The following is a 25,135-nucleotide window of genomic DNA, read 5'->3' on the forward strand; positions in this document are numbered from 1 at the left end:
GCAAGCCAATGGTAATTTCCCTGGTCTGTACACTGATCATGGTTCCTGTTTAGAAAACTGGGAATCCTGCTTCTTACTAAAGTCTAATCGACTGTAATGTACAGCTTCACTCATATTAAAAGTCATTCTGGATAAAAGACTAAATAACAAGAATGAAGGGGTAGGGTGATTTGAGGGCAGGAAGACCCGAAGCCATCCAAATTTGTTCCTACAGGATCAAGTATGGCCCCCAACTTCTATATCGATGCCCTAATCTCGAAGTGATGTTTTATAGATGAGTCCTTTAGAAGGCAGTTAGGGTTAAACGAGGTGATTGGAACAGACTCTCACAATAGCATCAGTGGTTTTGCAAGAACAGAGAAAAAGCTGGGCATGGTGGCCCATGCTTTGTATCCAGAATTATGGGGGTTGGGGCAGGAGGATCAATACAACTTCCAAGCTCTCTTGGACCACAGCTCAAATCCTTTCTCAAAAAAGAAGAGGAGGAGGAGCTCTCTACCCTGTGTGGACAGTGAGAAAGTGGCCCACTGCATGGTAGAAAGGTGGCTTTTACCAGGCCCTGAACTGGTGTGGCCCCTTGAGCTTGAACTCCTGACCCCTAAAACCATGAGAAACAAACATCTGTTATTTTAGAGAAAGCAAAAGAAATCTCATTCCATTTTGTCATCAGAAATAATGCAAGCAAACAGATGATAGAGTAACCGCTTTAAAGTATTTAAAGGGAAAAAAAGAATCTGAAAGGTTACACACTTCATTATTCCAACTTCATGACATCATGGAAAAGGGACATTATAGGGACAACAAAAGACAAGTCATCTGGTGTTCAAGAGAGGGAAGGAAGAATAAATACACAAAGTTCTAGGCATTTTTAGGACAGTAAAACTCTTTCTCATACTATCAATGATGAACACATCATTTGCCAAAACCTATAGAATTATACGACAGGGAATATAACCTGGGCCTCCTGCTTGACCAGTGGCCATCAGAAGTCCAGACCCCAAATCGGGTGGAGACCGTCTACTCAACCACAGGCCACCATGGCCAGAAGACCAAAGAGGAAACAGAAACCAAGGAACAAAACAACCAAGCAACAAAAACAAACTCAGAAATCAGCACCTAGACCTGTAATCACCCCAAACTCAGACAGCAAGAACCAGTGTAAGAAGACAATCAACAACAGCCAAGGCAATATGGCACCAGGAGAGCCCAGCTAGCCTACGACAGCAAGCCTGGAATATTCCAACACAGCTGAAGCACAGGAAAACAATGTTAAAGCCAACTTTATGAAGATGATAGAGGTCCTTAAAGAGGAAATGAATAAGTCCCAAACACAAACAAAAAATTGAAGGAATTAAACAAATCCCTTAAAGAAAGCCAAGAAACAACAAAGAAATGAAGGAAATGAATAAAACTGTTCAAGACCTGAAAATTGAAATAGAAACAAGAAAGAAAACACAAATTGAGGAAATTCTGGAAATGGAAAATCTAGGTAAGAGAACAGATACCACATAGCCAAGCATCACCAACATACAATACAATAGATGGAAGAGAGAAGCTCAGGTGTTGAAGATATGATAGAGGAAATAAATTCATCAGTCAAAGAAAATGTTAAATCTAAAAAATTGCTAACACAAAACTTCTAGGAAATTTGGCATACTATGAAAAGACCAAACCTAAGAATAATAGGAATAGAAGGTGGAAAAGAATCCCTGCTCAAAGACCCAGAAATATATTCAACAAAATCATAGAAAAAAATTTCTCAGCCTAAAGAGGTACATACCTATGAAAGTACAAGAAGCATACAGAAGTCCAAACAGACTGGACCAAAAAAAATGTCCCCTCAACACATAATAATCAAAACATTAAACATACACAATAAAGAATATTAAAAGCTGCAAAGGAAAAAGGCCAAGTAATATATAAAGTCAGACCTATAAGAATTACACCCGCCGGGCGGTGGTGGCGCACGCCTTTAATCCCAGCACTCGGGAGGCAGAGGCAGGCGGATCTCTGTGAGTTCGAGGCCAGCCTGGGCTACCAAGTGAGTCCCAGGAAAGGCGCAAAGCTACACAGAGAAACCCTGTCTCGAAAAACCAAAAAAAAAAAAAAGAATTACACCCAACTTCAATGGAGACTCTAAAAGCCAGAAGGGCTTGGACAGATGTCTTGCAGGCTCTAAGAGACCACATATGCCAGCCCAGACTACTATACCCAGCAAAACTTTCAATCACCATAGATGGAGAAAACAAGATATTCCATGGTAAAGTCAAAATTAGATAATATCTATGCACAAATGCAGCCCTACAGAAAGTACTAGAAGGAAAACTCCAGCCCAAGGAAGTTAACTACCCCTATGAAAAAAACAGGAAATAATCTCACACCAGCAACACCAAAAGAAGGGAAACACATGCACACTACCACTAACAACAACAAAATAACATGAATTAATAACCATTGGTCATTAATATCTCTAGATACCGATGGACTCAATTCCCCAATAAAAAGACAAAGACTAACAGAATGGATTTGAAAACAAGATCCATTCTACTGCTGCATAAAAGAAACACACTTCAACATCAAAAATAGACATTACCTTAGAGTAAAGAGTTAGACAAAGAGGCTCCAAGCAAATGGCCCCAAGAAGCAAGCTGGTATAGCTATTCTATTATCTAACAAAAGAGACTTCAAACCAAAATTAATCAAAGCAGATGGAGAAGGACACTTCATATTCATCAAAGGCAAAATTCACCCACATGAGGTCTCAATTGTTAATATCTATGACCCAAACACAAACACAATGTGAAAAAAATTACTAAAGCTTAACCCACACATTAATAATGGGAGACTTCCAGGTCATCCAGACAAAAATTCAACAGAGAAATAAGGGAGCTAACATGTTATGAACCAAATAGACCTAACAGATAATCTACAGAATATTTCACCCAAACACAAAAGAATTCTTCTTTACACCTCAGGGAACATTCTCCAAAACAGGGAATATTCTGCAAAACAGACCACATTCTTGGTCACAAAGCAAATCCCAACAGATACAAGAAAATTGAAATAATTCCCTGCATCCTATCAGATCACCACAGATTAAAACTGGACTTCAACAACAGAAATCCTACAAACTCATGGAAACTTAACGACTCTCTACTGAATGACTACTGGGTCAAGGCAGAAATAAAGAAATTAAAGACTTTCTAGAATTCAATGAAAATAAATGCACAACATCCCCAAAATTAGGGACACAATGAGAGCAGTGCTAAGAGGAAAGTTCATAGCACTAAGTGACTTCATAAAGAAATGGCAGAAGCAGAGCGGTGGTGGCAAGACTACACAAAAAAAACCCTGTCTCAAAAAACCAAAATAATAATAATAATAATAATAAGAAGAAGAAGAAGAAGAAGAAGAAGAAGAAGAATAATGGTTTTAGGCCGGCCATGGTGACACATGCCTTTAATTCCAGCACTCGGGAGGCAGAGGCAGAAGGATCTCTGTGTGTTTGAGGTCAGCCTAGTCTACAAAGTGAATTTCAGGACAGGCTCCAAAGCTATACAGAGAAACCCTATCTCAAAAAACCATTAAAGAAAAAAGAAAGAAACAAAGAAAAATAAAACAAAGAAGGAAAGGGCAGAGATCTCATGCCAGCAACTTAACAGAACACCTGAAAGCTCTAGAACAGAAAGAAGCAAGCTCACCAAATATGAAATCAATAAAATAGAAACAAAGAGAACAATATAAAGAATCAATGAAACAAAGAGATGGTTCTTTGAGAAAATCAACAAGATAGACAAATCTTTATCCAAACTAACTAAAAGACAAAGAGAGAATATCCAAATTAACAAAGTCAGAAACAAAAAGCAAGACATAACAACAGATACTGAGGAAATCCAAATATCATTAGGTCATAAGCCTATTCTCCACAAAATCGGAAAATCTAAAAAACATGGATAATTTTCTCAATAGATACCACTACCAAAGTTAAATCAAGACCACATAAACAATTTAAATAGATCCATAACCCCTAAGGAAATAGAAGCAGTCATTAAAAGTCCCTCAACCAAAAATTCTAGCTGAAGCAATAAGACAACTGAAAGAGATCAAGGGGATACAAATTGGAAAGGAAGAAGTCGAAATATCAATATTTGCAGATGATATGATAGTATATATAAAGGGACCCAAAAGTTCTACCAGGGAACTCCTACAGCTGATAGATACCTTTAGTAAAGTGACTGGATATGAGATTTAACTCAACAAAATCAATAGCCCTCCTATACACAAAGAGCAAATAGGCTGAGAAAGAAATTAGGGAAATAACATCCTTCACATTAGCCACAAATAATATATCTTGGGGTACTTCCGATCAAGCAAGTGAAAGACTTGTATGACAAAAACTTCAAGTCTTTGAAGAAAGCAATTGAAGAAGATATCAGAAGATTAAAAAAAAAAAAACTCCCATGCTAATGGATCAGTGGGATTAATATAGTAAAACTGGCCATTTTACCAAAAGCAATCTACAGATTCAACATAATCTTCATCAAAATTCCAACACAATTCTTTATATAGACCTTGAAAGGACAATATTCAACTTCATATGGAAAAACAAAAAACTCAGGATAGCTAAAACAATCCGGTACAATAGAAGAACTTCCAGAGGTATCACCATTCCTGATTTCAGACTCCACTACAGAGCTATAGTAATAAAAACCTCATGGTATTGGCATAAATACAAATGTTAGTCAATGGACTTGAACCAAGAACCCAGACATTAAATCATACACCTATGAACACCTGATTTTTTTATAAAGAAGTCAGAAGGAGACAATGGAAAAAAGAAAACATCTTCAACAAATGGTGCTGGTCTAACTGGATGTCAGCATGTAGAAAAATACAAATATATCCATAATACAAAAATACAGATAGATCCATATCTATCAACCTACACAAATCTCAAGTCAAAGTGGATCAAAGACATCAATATAAAACCAGATACAGTGTGCCGGTCTGGCACACGTCTTTAATCCCAGTACTCGAGAGGCAGAACAAGGTGGATCTCTGTGAGTTTGAGGCCAATCTGGTCTACAGAGAGAGACAGGACAGCCAGGGCTACTCAGAGAAAGCCTGTCTCAGAAAAAAGAGAAAGAAAAAAACAACAACAACAACAAAAAAAAAACTAACAAAAAAAACCAGATACACTTAACCTGATAGAAGAAAAAGTTGGGAATAGCCTTGAAAACATTGGCACAGAGATAACTTCCTGAATATAACACTGATAGTGTAGGCACTAAGATCAAAAATCAGTAAACGGGACCTCATGAAACTGAAAAGCTTCTGTAAGGCAAAGAACAACATCAATAGGACAAAATGGCAGCCTGCTGAATGGAAAAAGATGTTCATCAACTCCACATCCAACAGAGGGCTAGTATCCAAAACAAACATAGAAGTCAAGAAATTAGACATCAGTAAACAAAATAATCCAATTAAAAATGGGGTACAGATCTCAACAGAGAATTCTCAGCAGAGGAAACCAAAATGGCTAAGGAATACTTAAAGACATGTTCAACGTCCATAGCTATCAGGGAAAAAACAAATCAAAACTACTTTGAGATTCTGTCTCACACCTGTGAGAATACTAAGATCAAAAACACAAGTGACAGCTCGTGCTGGTGAGGATGTGGAGCAAGGGGAACATTCCACCATAACTGGTGGGAGTGCAAACTTGTACGGCCACTATGAAAATCAATATGGTGGTTCCTCAGAAAATTGAAAATCAATCTACCTCAAGACCCAGCTATCACATGCCTGAGCATATACCCAAAAGACTCTCCATCCTACCACAAGGACACTTGCTCAACTATGTTCATAGTGGCTTTATTCATAATAGCCAGAAACTGGAAACAAACTGGATAGCCTTCAACCAAAGAATGGATAGAAAAAGTGTGGTACATTTACACAATGAGTATTATTCAACTGTTTAAAAAAAAAATGACGGCCGGGCGGTGGTGGCGCACGCCTTTAATCCCAGCACTCGGGAGGCAGAGGCAGGCGGATCTCTGTGAGTTCGAGGCCAGCCTGGTCTCCAAAGCGAGTTCCAGGAAAGGCGCAAAGCTACACAGAGAAACCTTGTCTCGAAAAACCAAAAAAAAAAAAAAAAAAATGACAACATGAAATTTGGAGGCAAATGGATGGAACTAAAAAAAAATCATCCTGAGTGAGATAACCCAGACCCAGAAAGACAAACATAGTATGTACTCACCATGGACATTAGCTGTTAAGTAAAGAATAATCATGCTACAATCAACAGACCCAGAGAGGCTAAGTAACAAGGAGGGTTCAAGGGGCAAGGGGATGCATAAATCTCCCTGGAAGAGGAAATAGAATAGATTTTTCAGAAGGACTGGGGCAGGTGGAAATGGAAACAGGAAGGATTAGGCAAGGGATGGGGTGGAGGGAGAGATGACAACTGGAATTGGAGGGTACTTGGGGCGTGTGTAAACCTAATATAGTAGAAACACCCTGAAATCTTTGAGAGTTGCCCTAGTGAAGACTCCTAGTAATGGGGGTTGTGTGATATTTTGTTTGTGTTCTGAAAAATAAAGTTGCTTGGAGTCAGAGGGTGGAGCTAGCCACTAGTTAACCATGGGGGTCTGTACAGAGAGGAGACAGGAAGTGATAAGGCAGGGCAAAGAGAGGATCTCGGCCCTTTTGGGTCAGAGGAACTAGAGAGGTAGGAAGTGACTGTGGCTGCTCCCCTGCTTCTCTGATCTTTCAGGTTTTTACCCCGATAACTGACTCCTGGTTTTTATTGTTAAGATTAATTAGCTTTATGCTTCAATGCGGGATACAGAGATACTGAATCAGCCATCTTCTATAATTAGGCAAGGCTTCCAGCAAAGGAACTGGGACACCAACCCAACCACAAAACCTTCAACCTACAATCTGTCCTGCCTGCAAGATGTGCTGGGGTAAAGTTGGCGCAGAACTTACGGGAGTTACTTATAGGTCGGTGCCTGCTGAATTGTCATCTGAGAGGCATCATCCGGCAAGTGATGAAAGCAGATGCAGAGAGCCACAACCAAACACGAGGAAGAGCCAGGGGCACCCCACAAAAGAAGGGGAGGGAGAATTGTAGAAGCCAGAGGAATCAAGGATACCCCGAATAACAGCCCACAGAATCAACTACACAGGGCGTACAGGGGCTCACAGAGACTGAAGAAACAATCACTGATCTGGTATGGGTCTAAGCTAGGCCCTCTGCATATAAATTATGGTGATGTAGCTGGGTGTTCTTGTGAGACTCCTAAGTGTTAAGTGGTGGTACTCTGACTCTTCTGCTTGATCTTGGGACCCTTTTCCTCCTATTGGGTTGTCTTGTTCACCTTTGATATGAGGGTTTGTTTCCTAGTCTTATTGTAACTTGTTATGCCATGTTCGATGATATATATCTCTGGGAGGCCTATCCTTTTTCTCAAGGGAAACACAGGAGGAATGGAACTGGGGGAGAAAGCAGGTGGGGGAGGAACTGGGAGGAGTGGAGGGAGGGGAAACTTCGGTCGGGATGTAATATATAAGAGAAGAATTTAAAAAAAAAATCAAACCACACACACACACACACACAAAAAAAAAAAAAAAGACAACTCTACCACAATGACATTTGCCTCAGAGTGGCAAGCCTTTGGCTGGGCAGGAAGCAAGCTGTTGAGTCTTGGTATGTTATCAGTTGCCAAGACAGCTATTTAGTTCATTTTGGCTCCTCATACACCTGGCATGAGGTGATCTGGTGGGGAGCACAGCTAATTCCTGCCCTCTGGTACCTTCCAGTAATGTGGGCAAGACCAGGGGTTACTACAAAGCACACAAAGAACACTGTTGCAACATAAAGCCAATGTCAAGGCCATTATCAGGCACTTCACTTCTGGGAGACTCTCTTCCTGATATACATAAAATGGTTTGTAGTACAGATTCTATTCCCCAATGGCTATAGATGTTAAGTTGGAAACCATGCATGGGTGAAACAGGCCGTCGATAAAACCTGCAGAAGTGGCTGAGATTCTGGTAACCTGGAGTGTGCCTGCCTAGTCTAAGAGGCCAGACTACTCAGCAAGAGCTTGTCCTGGGCTTACAAATTAGGAGCGATGTCCTGTGTTCCTTACAGATGACTGGGGCAGACAGATGAGTGGACACATCCGGCAACACAGTCTATAAGTCCCGTGTGGTGAAGTAAAAGCACATGGAGTTGTGTTAGCTTTCTGTCACTGTGACAAAACGCCTGAGAAAATCAACTCACACTTTCAGACGTTTCAGTCCACAGTGTGGGAAGGCAGAGCAGCATGGTGGACAGCAAGGCTACTCATCTCGTGGCAGCGGAAAGAAGGAAGCAAAATACACATCTCACTGGCTCTCGCCTGTGACCCACTATCTCCAAATAGGCCCCACCTTCCAAAGTTTCCACCACCTCCCAACTGCAAATTATACTGTGACAGTCACCTGGTCACTCTGTGGCTAAGGTCGGAATCCTCTCGGTATAATCATTTCCTCGAAGTACCAATGCATTTGGATGATGACTTCAACAAAAGGATGAGCTTTTGGAGACAATTTGAGACCCACACTGAAACAGAAGCAATGGGATCACATACACTAGAACTTAAGAGTCACAAGACAGTGACGTCTAAGTTCAGTCTGAAGGAAGAGCAAAAGTTATCAGACAAAGACGGCAGAGGAGAAAAGGAATCGATGGTCCAAAGACCCTGGGGCAACAGAGAGCAAAGAACTTTTCATTTTTCAAATGAAAAAATTAAGAAGATGTGATGAAAAGAACTATAAATTCCAAATAGGGAAATGTGGAGATGGAAGAACAGATTAACAAGAACTTTCCAAGCCACTGAGTTTTGGCTTTAACATCTGAGAAATGAGGCGGCCTATATCTCATGATGGTTAGATGCCCTAGTTCTGATCAAGGAAGTGGCATCAACAGTAGAGAAAACAGTCAGAAAAACGTGCTTTGCTTCTTCTCCATCACCTTGTGAACTTACGTGAGCCTTATTTCCCACAGAAATAGGAAGAATGCTGGTGAACTAACGGGGAAGATAGGCAGGTAGACAGACAGACAGACAGGCAGACAGGCAGGCAGGCAGGCAGGCAGGCAGGTAGGTAGTTACATACATACATACATACATACATAGGTGATAGATAGGTGATAGATAGATGATAGATAGATAGATGATAGATAGATAGATAGATAGATAGATAGATAGATAGATAGATAGATGTATAAACATATACATATAAACACACACACACACATACACACAGTCATTCTATCACTTCTGTTCCTCTTGAGAACCCTGACTACTACACTGTCCTTGGAAATAAAATCCATCAATTGGATATTAAATAAACTATGGCAAAGCTATGCAATGGAGCAAAATAGAGCCACGAAGCTAAGGTTGTAGAGCAGATGTGGAGGGGGAAGAGAGATGGCTCCGCAGTTAAGAGCACTGACTGATATTCCAGAGGACCCGGGTTCAATTCCCAGGCCATCCGATGTCTGATAATGCCAGGATTTTTTTTTTAAAAAGGTAGCACAGATGTGGTTGAGAAAATAAAAAATCACACGACTGCCATATTTTAGTAATATGGAATGAGGAGGGGCAATATGAGAACTCTGCTTTCAGTGTAATTTTTCTATAACCCTAAAACTGTTAAAGCCAAAGCTGTAGCAAATATTTTTAAAGGCTATATAGGATTTTTTTCAAATCTACCAAAAGTGAACACATTTATCACCAACAAACCTGCACCAGAAGAAATGTCAAGACAGTTCAAAAGAAAAACTATTATGAAACTGAAATACAGATCCACAAACAAAAATGGACGCTGCTAAAAAGCAAAGTCATGTGCTAAATACTTGATACCATGTTTTTTTATTATTCTTATAGACTATGTCAAAACAATTTTTAAACAATTGGGGGGCATATAACATGCAGAGGTAAAGTACATGTTAACAGCACAAAAATCAAAAGGAGAAATGAATATCCATTGTGGCAAGGTGTTTATGCTACATGAGGTGGAATACCATTTGAGCACAGAGTGTGATACTAAATATATAAACTGTAAGCCCTGAAAGAATTACTAAAATAACAAACTTATTGCTAAGAAGCCCCCCCAAAAAGATGAAATGGATTAAAATAATTTCTCACTGTGAAAAAGGCAGACAAGGGGAAGAGAATAAGATGAATATGAACAACAAAATGGTGTAACCATAATCCTCTCAACAAGTACATTAAATATAAAGAGTCTAAACAGCCCAACTAAAAAGCAAAGGTTAAGGGAGCATGGTGATTCACAGATGTAACCCCAGCATTTGGGAACCTGAGGCATAAGGATTGCCAAGAGCTTGAAGCCACGTTGGTTGTATAGTTAGTGTCATGACAGTTTGGACTGTAAAATGAGAGCCTATCCAGGAATGAAAATTGTGATTCATGCCACAACCCACAACATAAATGAATCTTGAGAACCTTACACTAAGAGAAATAAGCCAGTCACAAAATATCATGTGATTCTATTGGGTGTAGCATTTAGACTCATGAAATTCATAGCGACAGAAAATTGATAATTAGGTAACGGAAGCTGAGGGAGAGGAAGGAACAGATAATTGTATAACAGTACTAGAATTTCATTCTGGGAAGACAAAAATGAGGTTCCAGAGACAGACAGTAGAGTAGCTGCACAATGTGAATGTGCTTCATTTCACTGAAATGTACACTTCGAATGACTGGGGCTGGGGAGATGGCTCTTGCCACACAAGGTTGAGAACCTAAATTTGAATCCCCAGAACCCATGGAGAGCCAGATGCAATAGCAGGTATCTGTTATCCCAGCACTCCTACGCCTACAGTGAGATGGGAGGTGGAGACAAGAGACTCCTCGGAAGATCACAAGCCAGCTAGACTGGCGTCCCCAGTGACGAACAGCGAAGAGACCCTGTCTCAATCAAAGTGGAAGGTGAGGACCAATATCCAATGTTGTCCTCCAATATCAATATGCATACTGCGGCAAGCAGCATTCACACTCTACATAAATACACACACATACAGAGAAAGAGAGAGACAGAGACAGAGAGACAGAGACAGGCAGATATACAGACAGTCAGAGACTGAGACAGCGATTTAAAATAACAAAAAGGTATCGTAAGTTCTTGTGTTCTGTTATCACAATCCCTAGATGTATATTGATAACTGTCAGCTCTCAGGTGGGAAGCATTGTCGATATGGTGCCAACACTGCCTTGCCTGCAGCAAAATATGAGAACAGTGTAAGCAAATAAAAGGGATCAATTCCTAGCTGTTACGCTTAATCTTCAAGATGTTAATCTCCAACAGAATCACTTCGTGTTCTTCAAAGTACCCAAAGACTTGCAAAAACCATGGAAGACTCCGTGTCCATTTCACAGTGAAAGCAGGTGTGCTACTACACAACACAAAACCATTTCCAGTGGGAAATTTTGTAAAAGCCTATGGCTTAGCCTCTAGAAATTCTTGTGCTAGCCCAAATAAGCAAAGAAAGGCCCTGCTTAGCTAAGACTTGCGTCCTTTAAAAAAAAAAAAAATCCCAAAATCAAGTCAAGCAACAAAATAAAAGGGCTACCATCTTTTCTGTAGAAACTGCTCCATACATTCGGTCATATATGTGCTGAGCAGAGGGAGTCAGGAAGAGGGCTAGTGTCTCTCAGGCACTTGTGAGGGGCTCCGAGAGCCATGGTCCCTGCCTCCAGCCACACAGCAGTATTCAAAACAGATTCATCCATTTCTCCCCTGCATCTGTCCTTCAGCCTGTGGCCAGGTCACACGGTCCCCTCCTTCGGGAAGCGCCCCCTTCCTTACTCTAGAGCAGCCATGAGGTAGCCACTCTCCTTGCTCCCAAGGAAAAAGAAGAGCTGCTGACAGGGCTTTTGCCCTGATGGCCCCACCAAGGCCACCCCAGTGTCAGCCGCAAGGCTAGTCAAAGCGGCCACCTGCAGCCTAGGCCTTAGAAGCTGCGGCTTCACTGTCTGGGATGCAAAAGATAGAGTTAACAGGGATCAAGCTGACCGGCTGGGGGCTGCCTAGAGCTAGCTGGAGGCTAGCCTTTGGGTGTGGCTGGGTGGGGGAAGGGAGACCTCCAACTTCCTTGCAAGGCCCCGCCACATCCACACTCCCACCCTACCCCACCCCACCCCACCCCACCCCACCCCCGAGGCGCGCCCGGCGCGGCAAGCCCATTATGCGCGGGCCCACTGGAGTCCGCGACTCCGTGGGTGCCACGACTCCGTGGGTGCTGGCCTGTTGCAAGGGTCCTGTGGCGATGGAATGCCCCCGTTGGGAGACCTGAGGCCGCCTCGAACTTTCATAAGTGCTACCAGTCATTGTTACCACATTACCCAATTATGGTTGGTTTTGTTTGGTTTTTTTTTTTTTAAGATTTATTTGTTTATTATATACAGTGTTCTGCCTGAATGGTATGCCTGCCTGCCAGAAAACAAACACCAGATCTCATTATAGTTGGTTGTGAGCCACTATGTGGTTGCTGGGAATTGAACTCAGGACCTTTGGAAGAGCAGCCGGTGCTCTTAACCTCTGAGCTACCTTTCTGGCCCCCCATATGATGATTACTCACGACTGTAGGTAACTTTTTTTTTTTTCTTTTACTGAAAACAGATTTAAACATCTGTTTAAAAGTCCGTGTTCTGATTCGTTTCCCCTCCTCCACTCCTCCCCGTTTGCTCCCTACCTCCCTTCTCACCACCACGGCAACATTCCTGTCTCTCCCTGGGAAACAAACAGGCATCCAAGGAATAACAGTAAAATAAAATAAACAATGGAAACCGAATACAGTAACATTCTTAATCCAAAACACCAAAATCTAAAATGCTCCAAAGTCCAAACTTAAATTTCTGAGTGTTCAGATTTGGGCACATATCTGACTTCAAGATTTTCGAATGGCAAACATTATTAGGTCAGCGGCGTCTATGAAAAAACTCCCAAATCCAAGCCCGGTGTGCTGGTGCGTGTTTTAATTCCAGAACTCAAGAGAGGCAGCAGGGAGGTGGTGATGAACGCCTTTATAAAGTCTCAGCACTCAGGAGGCAGAGGCAGGCAGGTGGATCTCTGTGAGTTCAAGGCCAGCCTGGAACTCGACAAAGCAAGTTCCAGGACAGACAAAGCTGTACCACAGAGAAACCCTGTCTCGAAAAACCAAAGAGAGAGGGCGGGAGAAAGAGGCAGATCTCCGAGCTTGACGTCAGCTAAGGCTACACAATGAGATTCTGTCTCAAATAAATAAATCTCCCAAATCCAAAAATTTCTAATATTCGTAAGCTAAATGAACCTACCTTCTTTGTAAACAAAAAGCTCCAGAATATGGCACATTCCATCTAGTCTAAGCATTTCAGATAAGCGTTCTCTGTATTTTCTTCCACATACAGATGCGAACTCCACAATAGACACCCAGTCTACACTTCTGGGTCCTCAGTGACTGGCACAGCAGCTGGATGCTAGAGACGCTCACATACATACCACAGCAAGTAAAAGATACAACTGGCCTAAGCCGGCTTGGTGACCTCAGGCTACTGAGAGCCAAAGCCCCAGATCTGAGCACTCACCTCCACCTGAGTGATATTGACCACCAACACCACCACCATTAGCACCGCAAACAGACAGCAGAAGACTCGTAGTTTGAAGAAAGTGGTCCACATGGTCCGGCTGTGTCCTGATGACCCATGGCCGACACCAGGCTACCGTCACCTTCAAAGCTCCATGTCGTCGTCGTCGTCGTTTGTGCTGAGCCGCGGATGAGCGTTCAGGTGAATTTGCTTCTGTCCTGCCAGTGAGCTTGAGAGTTCTGTAGAGGACAGACTGCAACCATTCAAGAGGCATGTTTTTATTCAATAAGCAAGAGAAATGAAAGTCTCACCAACTGCAACAGAAAGAAAAGTCCATTTCCTTTTCTGGGCCTGATCCAAGGTCCAGTCACAAAGACAAAGCAAAGGGCCTGGGAACAGTAATATCTTATCTCCAGATAATTGTTTCTGTTCCTTTTCTAACCGCAGGCTTCTATGCAGAGACGCTCATAATTACCTTATTAACTATTTAGCTTATAATTTTAATAGGAAAACAAGTGTTCAAACTCAGAAATTGTGAAATAAAAGTAAACATTAAATTTCTAGAGTTCTAAGTAAAGTCACCTCAGCTCCCTTATAGCTTAAGCTAGATAACAGTACCATGTTCATTTTATGTAAAGAGGGTTAGGAGGAGGCCTCGTGTTTTTATAAAGCACTCCAGAACACTGTGCAAACCATCCCGACCCTCTGGAAAGCCAGAATACCACAGTCTCCCCAGCAAGACACAAAACAGCCTTTGGGTTTACAGCTTCCAACAGGTGGTCCTTTTGCCCTTCAGCAAAGTGACAAGGTACAGGAAGAAAGACACCTGCCCTGAAGATATGCGGAAGCCGCTTAGCTTGAAGAGTTTGGAAGAGGTCCTGATTGCTTTATCACAGATGCTTAGGGCAAAAGGACTAGAGTTCCATAACAAATTCAAAATGTTCTTTCCAGTTGCTGGTTTTATGTTGTTGTTACTGTTGCTGAGTTTGGAGAGGGGGCGTTGCAAATCAGCCATGATTTTAATTATTTTCTCAAGCCAATAAACATAATTTTATAACATTTATAAAATTGCCATAACTTCTCTTTTTATAGCAGGGAACAGATATCTGCACGTCTTATTTTTATAGAAAAACAGGCAGAAAGAATAATACAAGCTGGGCGGTGGTGGTGCACACCTTTAATCCCAGCACTTGGGAAGCAGAGGCAGGTGGATCTCTACAAGTTCAGGCAAGCCTGGTCTACAGAGCAAGTTCCAGAACAGCCAGGGTGATTACACAGAGAAACCCTGACTCAAAATAATAATAATAATAATACACATGTGATACCTCAGTAAACCCCCCCCCCACTCTATCCCCTACAGACAAAGAGATGCTTAAACCAGGATTCCTAAGTGTAGATAAGAACTTAGACCCCTTTTCCCCAGGTGGCTGTATCTGCTACAGGGACTTTGGAAAACAGTCAGGATATTCGACCAAAAGACTAAAAAGGGAGGTGGGTTAAAATAAATTAAATGGTCTGTGCCTTTAAGAACTAGCCTCACAAAGAAAGGGGAGGCTCCTTCTCCCCACCTCCCTGCTGTGAGTGAGAGATTTGGAAGAGCCTCCCTGGAGACTTAGAAAACACCTTACTTTTGCATTCTGTACCTAAAGTATTCAGTGGCGGCTTTGGGGACTGTGATCTAGGCCAGGCCAGTTTCAAGTCCCCAGAAATGATGGCGCCAGCCCCAGGAACAAAAGAACAGAGTCAGGATGTCTGATGGTAACCAATTAACCACGAGATGCCCCTCTCCAGAGATAACAAGACCAGACCCCGGAGATGAGTTGTAAAACTCCTGACAGGGCAAACAGATAAGATAAAATAAGATAAAGTCCAGGCCCGGGAAAAACTTGACCAATCAAGGATGGACCCGTACTAACCCCCTCCCCTCTAAGAAATTTTATGGGTTTTGCCTATAAAAACTAACTTCCCCAAGAAAGAGGCACTCCTCCCTGCCTCACTGTATTGGGTGTAGGAATGAGTCCCTGTCTAGACTTTTATCTGCAGAATAAACCTTGCTGTTGCATTCTGGACATCCAAGGTCTTCGGTGGTCTCTTTGGGGGGTCACAATCTGGGCATAACACACAAAATTTTCCAAAAGGAAAAAAACCCAAGAAATATTTGCTCTGATTTCTCTACTAAATATATATATAAGAATTCAGTAGAAAATATAGTAATTAATGTAAAGAGTATTTTTTTTCTTGTGCACCATGGGAATTCTTGGTTCAAGAATGGGTTAATTTTTGTATTAGTGTAAGGACATTTGTAAACTTTCTGTAAAACAAAAACTGAAACACACAAATTGATGTATTTACATATGGCTTTAAACCCCAGATATTATGTAGGTACTGGAAGCACTGTCAGGCCATTTACTTAATTATTAAACTTTTCTAGAAAAAGTCTTGAAGGAGAACAAAGTTCTCTCTCATCCGGGGTCATATTCTCTCTCTCTCTCTCTCTCTCTCTCTCTCTCTCTCTCTCTCTCTCTCCCTCCCTCCCTCCCTCCCTCTCTCGCTCTCTCTTTCTGCTGTACACTGCCACCAAAGAACATGTGAAAAGGAAGTCACTGTTTCTGTTCCCTAAACAGAAAAGGTGCACTTTGAGGTGAACTTTTCTGACGAGGGACATCTTGACTCACATCTGTTCGGCCTTGACTTTTGCTCTCCGCAAATGAATTTTCTTTATACCTCAGTGAGTCGACCCCTTAGCTGGTCCTGCCTTTGTGTCAAGCCTACATCTCGTGCCTTGGGCACTTTGGCATTGCCTGCTTTGAAACCCTTGTTAGTTTTTACTTATATTCATTTTTATTTTCATTTTTTTATGGTAATGCCCTGAAATTCAGACTTGTGTTGGCATCATCTCCTGATTTTAAAAGGGGGCAGAGGCAGTCATGGTTAACCACATTATCATCCATTATTTAAATATTTTATAATTTTTAAATTTTTTTTTAATGTACATTTGTGTGTGTTTGTGCCACAGTGCATGCACATGTGGAGGTCAGAGGCCAACTCACAGAGTCAGTTCTCTCCGTCTACCATGTGGGTCTTGGGAACTGAACTTGGGCCATCCATCCTGAGAGCCAGAGCCTTTCCCTGCTGAGCTACCTGGTCAGTCCTCACCTGCTCCTCTATTGGACATTTTCTCCACCAGCTACTGTTACCAGTCTGTTCTCTCCTCAGCCATTTTGACACTGCCCTGGAAAGCCAGATCACAATTACTCTCCTTCCTGTTTAGAGGTGGGACAGAAATAATTGCATTTTCACAACTCCAGTCTCTGTAGCTTCTGAACAGTTCCCTGGCAGTCTCCAGCTGAAGGGTTCAGCTCGGCATCAACACTGATGGTGTTTCCAGTCTCTGTGCCAGAGCTGACAAAGGTCTGCTTACAGCACCCACTGCTCCAGGAATCTCTGACTGGAAACCAAACACACATGACTGCAGACCTCAGTAAGGAAAGGTGGACACATTTAGAAACAGGTCGTATATATTGTTTAGTGTAAGGCAAGGGGTGTTGCTACCTTGAACAGTTAAGCTCTTCGTTTATTAGAAATGGTTATTCCTTAAAAATGAGCCAGTGAGATGACTCAGCAGGTAAAGGTGCTTGCTGGGAAGCCCAAGAGTCTGCGTTTGAGCCCCAGGATCCACAAGGTAGGAAGAGAGAATGACTCCTAGAAGTTGTCCTCTGATCTCCACGTGTGGGCCACACACACACACACACAAAGGGAGGAGGAGGGAGAGATTAATGTAAAAATGAGAACACTAAGTGGTATACAGTCCACATGAATTTAAAAAGGGGCAGAGGCAGTCCTGGTTAACCCACATTATCATCCATTATTTAAATTTTTTATAATTTTTTCTAGGTGACATATAGAAAAAGTTTTCTCTAGCCCTGCCTGGCCCACGGTCAGGACAAATCTCTCTCACCCACCAGTCCCACAGCCGCTCAGACCCAACCGAGTAAACACACAGAGACTTATATTGCTTACAAACTGTATGGCCGTGGCAGACTTCTTGCTATCTAATTCTTCTATCTTAAATTAACCCATATCTATTAGTCTATAAGTTGCCACATGGCTCATGGCCTTACATCTCGCTTGTCATGGCGGCGGCTGACAGTGTCTCTCTAACTCAGCCTTCCTGTTCCCAGAATTCTCTTCTCTGCTTGTCCCGTCTGTACTTCCTGCCTAGCTACTGGCCAATCAGTGTTTTATTTATTAGCCAATCAGAGCAACACATTTAACATACAGAACACCCCACAGCAAAGTAACACACACACTAAATGAAACCCCCCCCAAAAAAAAACAAGTATATAATTGATGTGTGATACAGGTAAACAGAGAGGTACCAGTATTTTGCTCTCATGGAGGGTTTCTTGGAGGGGAAGCAAAGATGGAAAGAAGTTTGCAGTAGCTCACAAGTGCATCATTACCCCCTTCAGCTTTCTGCTGGACCTAGAAGCCGCTCACTCTCACTCCTCTTTTCCACCTGTCTGGACCATGTTAGCATAGCCAGGCTTGGTGGCACACGCCTTTAATCCCAGCACTCAGGAGGTAGAGGCAGGTGGATCTCTGTGAGTTCAAGGCCAGCCTAGTCTATAAATCGAGTTCCAGGACCGTTACACAGAGAAACCCTGTCTCAAAAAACCAAATATATCTGGACAGGTGGGATCTACTTCAGGCTTTTTCCTGTCTCACCAGCATCCTGTCAGATACAAAAGCAGCCAGAGTGCCAAGCCAAGAGGGAAGGACGGCTCCAGAGCAGCAGGACAGCCCATCATCCCAGAAGACCCCCTTCCCTAGCCCCCCCCCAAGAGACAACTGACGCCCACCAAGTTAGCTTGAAGCAGTTTTTCTGGGAGAAACGACGCCCCTGTTCCTATTTACTTGTTTTTTTTATAATAAGCAGAAGTCTGGAATGTTAAGATTCTGTACATGCACAGCTTGGGTCTCACGTCTTAGATCATCAGGGGGGGCGGACCCCCACCCTCTCTTTCTGTGCTTCCTCTCTGTGCCTCTCCCCCTCTGCTCCCGCCATCTTCCTTCCTCTCCAGACCTGGCTTCTTTCTAATAAAGCTCTTTCTAACTCTGGTAGCCATGGCCTGTGACTTTTCCACCAATCCCGCCAACCCACCAGCACCATTTTAATCATCAATGACCATACTTTAAAAAAAAAAAGAAAGAAAGAAAGAAGCTACATATCAGAATAAAAGCAACTTAATAATAATATTTCATACTTTTTCTTTTTTGAGATGTGTTGTTGTTGTTATTTGAGACAGGGTCTCACTGAAGCTCTCTATGTAGACCAGGTTTTCCTAGAACTCATAGAGATCCACCTGCCTCTGCTTTCCAGGTACTTGGGATTAAAGGCATGCACCACAATGCCTGGCCTAATATTTTGTTTTTCAACTCCCCCACAGTATTAGCTGTTTACATGACACATTGATTCAATACATAAAACAAATGCTACAGAGATCCATTCTGTAACACACTGTACCGAGGGCCAGAAATTCCCTTTTAAAAGTTGACATTCATGTTAGAGTGAGTTAATTCCTTTGTTGAAGAGGAGTGTGGGCTGGGGAATTAAGTAATAAGTGCTTGCCTAGAATGCACAGCCCCAGGTTCTGGAGGGAGGAAGGGGAGAGAAGATATAAGATGGGAAAGGCAATAAATTCACCCTTCTAGGACTGGAGAGATGGCTCAGTAGTTAAGAGCACCAACTGCTCTTCCAGAGGCACTGAGTTCAATTCCCAGCAACCACATGGTGGCTCACAGCCACCTGTAATGAAATCTGGTGCCCTCCTCTGGCCTGCAAGGGCACATGCAGTACAGAATACTGCATACATAATAAATAAATAAATCTACCCTTCTAAACCACTCCACACAATGTCAACACTAACTTGAACCATCACATGCCCCACCTCAGTGCCATTCTCCCATACCAAGGCACTCACCCACCCTGAAGTGCCCGTGAATTCTGAACAGGACACAGCTATGAAAACAAAGAATAACTCTGTCACCAGGACCCCACGTACTTTACTACAGAAAATCTTCTCAAGGAGCTGGCCATGAAAGTCATGGGTTTTCCTGATGGTGCTCAGAGTGGAAGACCAAGGATGCCCAGAAGTTGAGCTGCATCATGGCTGGGTGGGGTCTGTGGGTTTACACAAACGGGAGCCTCTCAGAGTTCATCAGTGTGAGTCAGAGCCGAGAAGCAGCAGCAAAGCAGTGGTCAGTGGTGCTGATGGAGAGTAAAGGACTCCAAAGCTAACGGAACCACGGGGCCACAGAGCAATACAAGACACCCCTTACGGCTGGAGATTTCTGTTGGCACATAGGTATTCCCTACCTAACCAGACACTGCCTGAGAGTCTATAGAGATCTGTCTTTGCAAAGACCTCACACTAAAATGCTCAGAGTCATCTGGAAATAACAGTTGCAGAAGAGAGAACCGATTTCTAAAATTAAAAATTGAAGTTTAGAAATTATTGGGAAACAGCCAGGCATCGTGACACACCATTTTAGTCCCAGCACTCAGGAGGCAGAGGCAGGCTGGTCTACAATAGTGAGTTCCAGGACAGCCAGGGCTATAAAGAGAAAAAAAAAACAACAAAAACAAAAACAAAACAAAAAAACTTGAGATTTAACGGAGTAAAATTTAACAGATTTAACAGGAAGAACTGGAGATCCATCCAAACTGTGAACACAGATGGAGCTTTCGTTTCTTGTACCCCCCAAGTGAAATGCCCCCAAAGTGCTGACTCACCTAGACCTCCTCAATTGGAGTGTCCCAAGGCAGGACCCAATGCCTTCATGGAGACTGCATGGCAGGTGGAGAAGCTTAGTAAGTCACACAAAATAAAGTGCTATGAGGGAGAGAAATAGGCCACTACGCGTTGACAATCATCGTGGACACTTTTAAAATGCGAGGCCCTGGGCCCATACAACAAAGTAAACCAGAATCTATGGGAAGGGGCCCGATACTGTTCCTTAACGGTCCCTAGATAACTATAGTATACAGTCAAGTAGAAGAACCATGAACAGAGCAGCCAAGGGATATTCCTTACATCGGCTGGCAAGGGCTGGTGGCACTTAAATAAATTTTGAATGATGCCTCACGGCGTTCTCTAGGGACAACTCCATTCTGGGCACTGGGGATAACGATTCCCTCTTCACTGACCTATCCCTTCATTTCCTCACACAGTAACAAAGTACAGCACTTTGTCAACCCAGAGAAGTTAGAAGAATAACAGACTTGGAAAGAAAATGGTAAAGCCAGTCCAAAGCGGGCAGAGGCCAGCACTGCAGAGTTCAAGTATGATGTGCCGTTCCCTGGAGAGGAATCAGACAGTCCACGGGTTCGGGCATTCTGCCAGCTCCAAACACACCCTACTGTTCCAAATAACAAAATATGGCAGTGGGCGGAGGAGGCCACGACCACCGGGGCAGTGGGACTCTTTTATCCGTTGGAAACATGGCAACATTCTTCCTTCGAAGCAAACAATGAAAAGCAAGGGGGAAATTACAATTTCGTATTCATTTTGCAAAAATCCTGCCTCGTAACCTATCTTAGCATCACTGCCCTTCTGGACTTCGGTCAAGTAGCAATGGACCACAAGCCAAGATCTCAACATCACACTGAGTTCGGTCACGCACTGGTTTCTCCCTGCCTAATTACCCTGATGCCTCCCAAAACTGCAGCTCAGTAAGGCCAGAGTAGTCCAAAGTATGACAGGACAACCAACCAAGAGGCAGCTGGCTCCCAGAGCAGAGATGAGACTAGCGATAGAGGCTGTGAGCTGTGTCGCCAAGCTCTCCGTACTGGGTGTGGGAAGAGAATGGAGTTACGGGGTGGGATGGGGGGGTAGAGGAGCTTGGCTGCGTTCTCGGGTGCCGGCCACCTCAGGTGCCCGCTACCCGGTGCAGGGGCGCTACTGCAAGTGGAGAAACTGAGGATGGAGATGCTCAGCCTCGCCCCGCCCCATCTCTGCAGCGGCTCTGATCCTCCGGTCCCAAGCTGCCGCAGCCCAGGGCTAAAGCTCTGCCTGCGCCTTCGATCCGGGCCTCTGCTCCAGGGCCCTGGCACGAAGTCCGGACTCCCGGGGCCGCAGCTCCCCACACCGGAGCTGGGGGTCACCAGGGACGCGGGGATCCTAGCGTGGAACACAGGGCTCTCTGCAGCCGAGGGGCGCGCGAGGCACGCGGCACCCGGCGCTCCCGGGACAAGCTCCGCCCCGCTCCGCGCACAGTGGCAGCCCGCACTCACCGGGTCCCGATCCTAACCGGCCGCTCGCCCTCCTACAGGATGTGTGGACGCTCTGATCGGTGGCCTCGGCGCCAGGCCGTTCTTTCCCGGCTTCCTGACCCCGCTACCGGCGCCTCACCCCCGACCCCCGGCGACGATTGGTCCGATTACGGGAGGGGCGGGGCAGGGATGTTGACTGACAGCCGCGCGAGCTGGGTGCTGTGCCCCGAGGCGAGGACAAGGAATTGGCAACGCCAGTGCTATCCGCCACCACAGGGCTCTTGCACTCTGGTGACTGTGCACCTCCCTCACTCTGGCCCGGGAGCTGGTCCCCTCTGGAGACCCAAATGCGAATGGCCTTAGGACATCAGCATTTCCCTGGAGCTTCCCTCAGCAGGATTTTCTCTGCCTAAGCACTAAGCACAACGCCGTCCTGTCCCTGCAGCGGTGGAGTTGCTGGTTCCTGGTACCAGAGAACCACGGCTTCCCAAACGCGAGGATGAAGATAGCAGAGCCTTGACGCTTCATTGCTTTGAAGTTAATCTCTGGGCAAAAGTGCCAGAATGCTCCACCCAACCCATCCCTCAATTCTTGTTTTTTCCTAGTTTGGACATGTGAACTGGAGAAAGGGCAGAAGCAGTTTGGCGAATCTGAGGAGGAGCTGAGAGGGGTCCCTAGAGGACAGAAGGGCCTTTGTGGGATAAAAGACACCCCTGGCTCTGCTGTGTTTCTCGAAAGTTCATAGAGCATAGTGAAGTTAATCTTTTAATCCGAGGGGGAAAATACTGGATGGGGCGGGGCGGGGGAGAGACATGCCGTCAGACTGTGTCCTCAGGTTGAAGAATTAATATGAATTACAACTGGCGTTAATTATCTTTATATTTATTGACCACAGTGCTGTGAGAGCCTGGGGTCAGGAAGGACTGAAGCAGAACAATTGTCTTCAGGACATGGCAGGACCACTGCACTAATACGCTCACGGCACCTGTGGCCGCCTTCACAAGACCTGAACAAAATCAAACCAACCAACATTGAAGCATGGCGGGAGAAAGGGTTCTTGTGTACCCACCCTTAACTGAAGAGCTGTTAGTGGCTTCTGGAGAAAGGAGCTACTGTTTTCTTTTAGGGTATGGGCCCTGGTAGGTCAACCACTCTCCAGTGGATGATCCCACATCTGTGAGTATATGGGCAGCACAAATTGGACTACATGAGTTTTTTGGGTTGTTTTTGGTTTTTTTTTTTTTTTTGTGTGTGTGTGTGTGTGTGTATGTTTAATTTTTAAGAGAGCATAAAGTTAGTGAAGGGAGTTAGGAGAGGATCACAGGGGAGTTGAGGGTGAAAATTATCAAAATACATTGCATGGAGTTCTAAAGGATTAATAAAAAGTTACATTAAGAATGTATAGATTCCCCTATAAATTAAATTTTTTTTAAAAAATGTATAGATTCTGCCAGGTGGTGGTGGTGCACACCTTTAATCCCTGCACACAGGAAGCAGAGGCAGACGGATCTCCGAGTTCGAGGCCAGCCTGGTCTACATGGTGAGTTCCAGGACAGTCAGAGCTACACAGAGAAACCCAGGCTCCAAAAACAAAACGAGGTATAGATTCTGAGGCTAGGAACTAAGTGAGTAGTAGACCCCTTCTCTGGCATGTTCAAGGCTCTGGGCTTGATCCCCATGGTCACCATCAGCTGGGTGAACAGGTTTCCATTTCCTCTGCCATGCACTGGGTGGGCAGCAGTGAGCGGCAGCAGGTGGCATCCTCTACTGTTAGTCTCTGTCCATGCCGTGAGTACCAGAACCTACTAGTGTTAGAGTCCTTGATCAGGACGCTTAGCCTGTGACAAGCAGCCTGTATAACGACTCTCAGCCAGGGGTCTGAGACCTTCTGGCCTGAGGATGGGCTAGCTCTCTGGTTCTAGAGACCAGGGCTAGCATGTTCTCTTCTTTGGTTCCTGACAGCCTTTTACCAGCTTTCAGTTCTGGTTTCTCTACTTCCACTTCCCTTTTTCCTGCCCTGGAGGCTCTTCAGCTGTTCAGTGCTTCATCAGCTCTCGGGTAAGCCACAACTTGATAACTGTTGCTGGCCTGACCCTGGCTGCTTGCCTCTGTTGGGACCAGGACACCCACCACAGCTCAAGAGTATGGTGTCAGCTGGGCACAGTGGTACACACCTTTAGTCCCAATACTTGGGAGGCAGAGGCAAGTGGATTTCTATGAGTTCAAGGCCAGCCTGGTCTACATAGTAAGTTCCAGGACAGCCAAAACTACACTGTAAGGCCCTGTCTAAGGGTTCTGTTAGAGGAAACCATCACACAAGGTGTTATGGAATTACTGCCTCTTGAATGAACTGGCTGTCTCTTGTTGTAAACTTCTTGTGCAAAAACAGCTATGATTCTCCCCATTTACCGTGCATCTCCATGTGATGTGTATATGTAATCTCACGATTGCATCTCATTCTTGGGCACAACTTTCCCTATACATTTGGGGTAATTGGATAACTGTCCCCAGCTCCAGCAGCCCTCATTTAAATAACAAGCCTCACAGCCCAGCCAGAGCCAGTTTTAAAACTAATGGCACCATATTCTGTTTGGTGTTCTAATAGGAGCTCCGGGAGTTTAATTAGCGAGAAAGAGGAGGGTTTATATGAGCGAGAATTGTTGAAACCAAGGTTGGATAAAGCACAGGGACAAATAGCCAAACGAATGGAAACACATGAACTATGAACCAAAGGCTGAGGGGCCCCCAACTGGATCAGGCCCTCTGAATAGGTGAGACAGTTGATTGGCTTGATCTGTTTGGGAGGCAACTAGGCAGTGGGACCAAGTCCTGTACTCATTGCATGAGTTGGCTGTCTGAAACCTGGAGCTTATACAGGGACGCTTGGCTCAGCCTGGGAGGAGGGGACTGGACCTCCCTGGACTGAGTCTACCAGGTTGATCGTAGTCCTCGGGGGAGGACTTGTCCTGGAGGAGGTGGGAATGGGGGGTGGGCTGGGGGGAAGGGGAGGGGATGGGAGGGGGGAGAACAAGGGAATCCGTGGCTGATAGGTAGAACTGAATGGTATTGTAAAATAAAATAAAAGGAAAAAAAAAAAAACTAATGGCAAGTCCCCAACACTCATAAACTGTTCCCTCAGCTCTCCTCCTATAGCTGCATTAAAAAACTGTCTTTTTCTCTCTCTCTTGCTTTCTAAATGAACTGTTTTCTACAAAGTTCTTAG

General features: G+C 44.1%; 1 protein-coding gene across 5 annotated transcripts in view; it reads right to left on the minus strand.

Moving 5' to 3' along the window:
* The window catches only part of Nxpe3 (neurexophilin and PC-esterase domain family member 3), a 64,044-nt gene extending 41,964 nt beyond the window's left edge, over nucleotides 1–22,080 (minus strand). For 2 of the 5 annotated variants that reach the window (XM_076548993.1, XM_076548989.1), the window contains exons 1-2: nucleotides 21,934–22,080; nucleotides 13,638–13,890 (exon numbers count right to left, since the gene is read on the minus strand). In XM_076548993.1, the coding sequence (XP_076405108.1) occupies nucleotides 13,638–13,730 (93 nt within the window). In that variant the 5' untranslated portion in view covers nucleotides 13,731–13,890; nucleotides 21,934–22,080. Of the gene's footprint in view, nucleotides 1–13,367; nucleotides 13,539–13,637; nucleotides 13,891–21,933 lie in introns of those variants that run through there. The other 3 variants (XM_076548994.1, XM_076548991.1, XM_076548992.1) reach the window with 2 other exon arrangements.
* Nucleotides 22,081–25,135: the final 3,055 nt, after the last annotated feature.

This window comes from Peromyscus maniculatus, chromosome 12 (assembly GCF_049852395.1).
Source record: "Peromyscus maniculatus bairdii isolate BWxNUB_F1_BW_parent chromosome 12, HU_Pman_BW_mat_3.1, whole genome shotgun sequence".
In the NCBI taxonomy this organism is placed as follows: domain Eukaryota; kingdom Metazoa; phylum Chordata; class Mammalia; order Rodentia; family Cricetidae; genus Peromyscus; species Peromyscus maniculatus.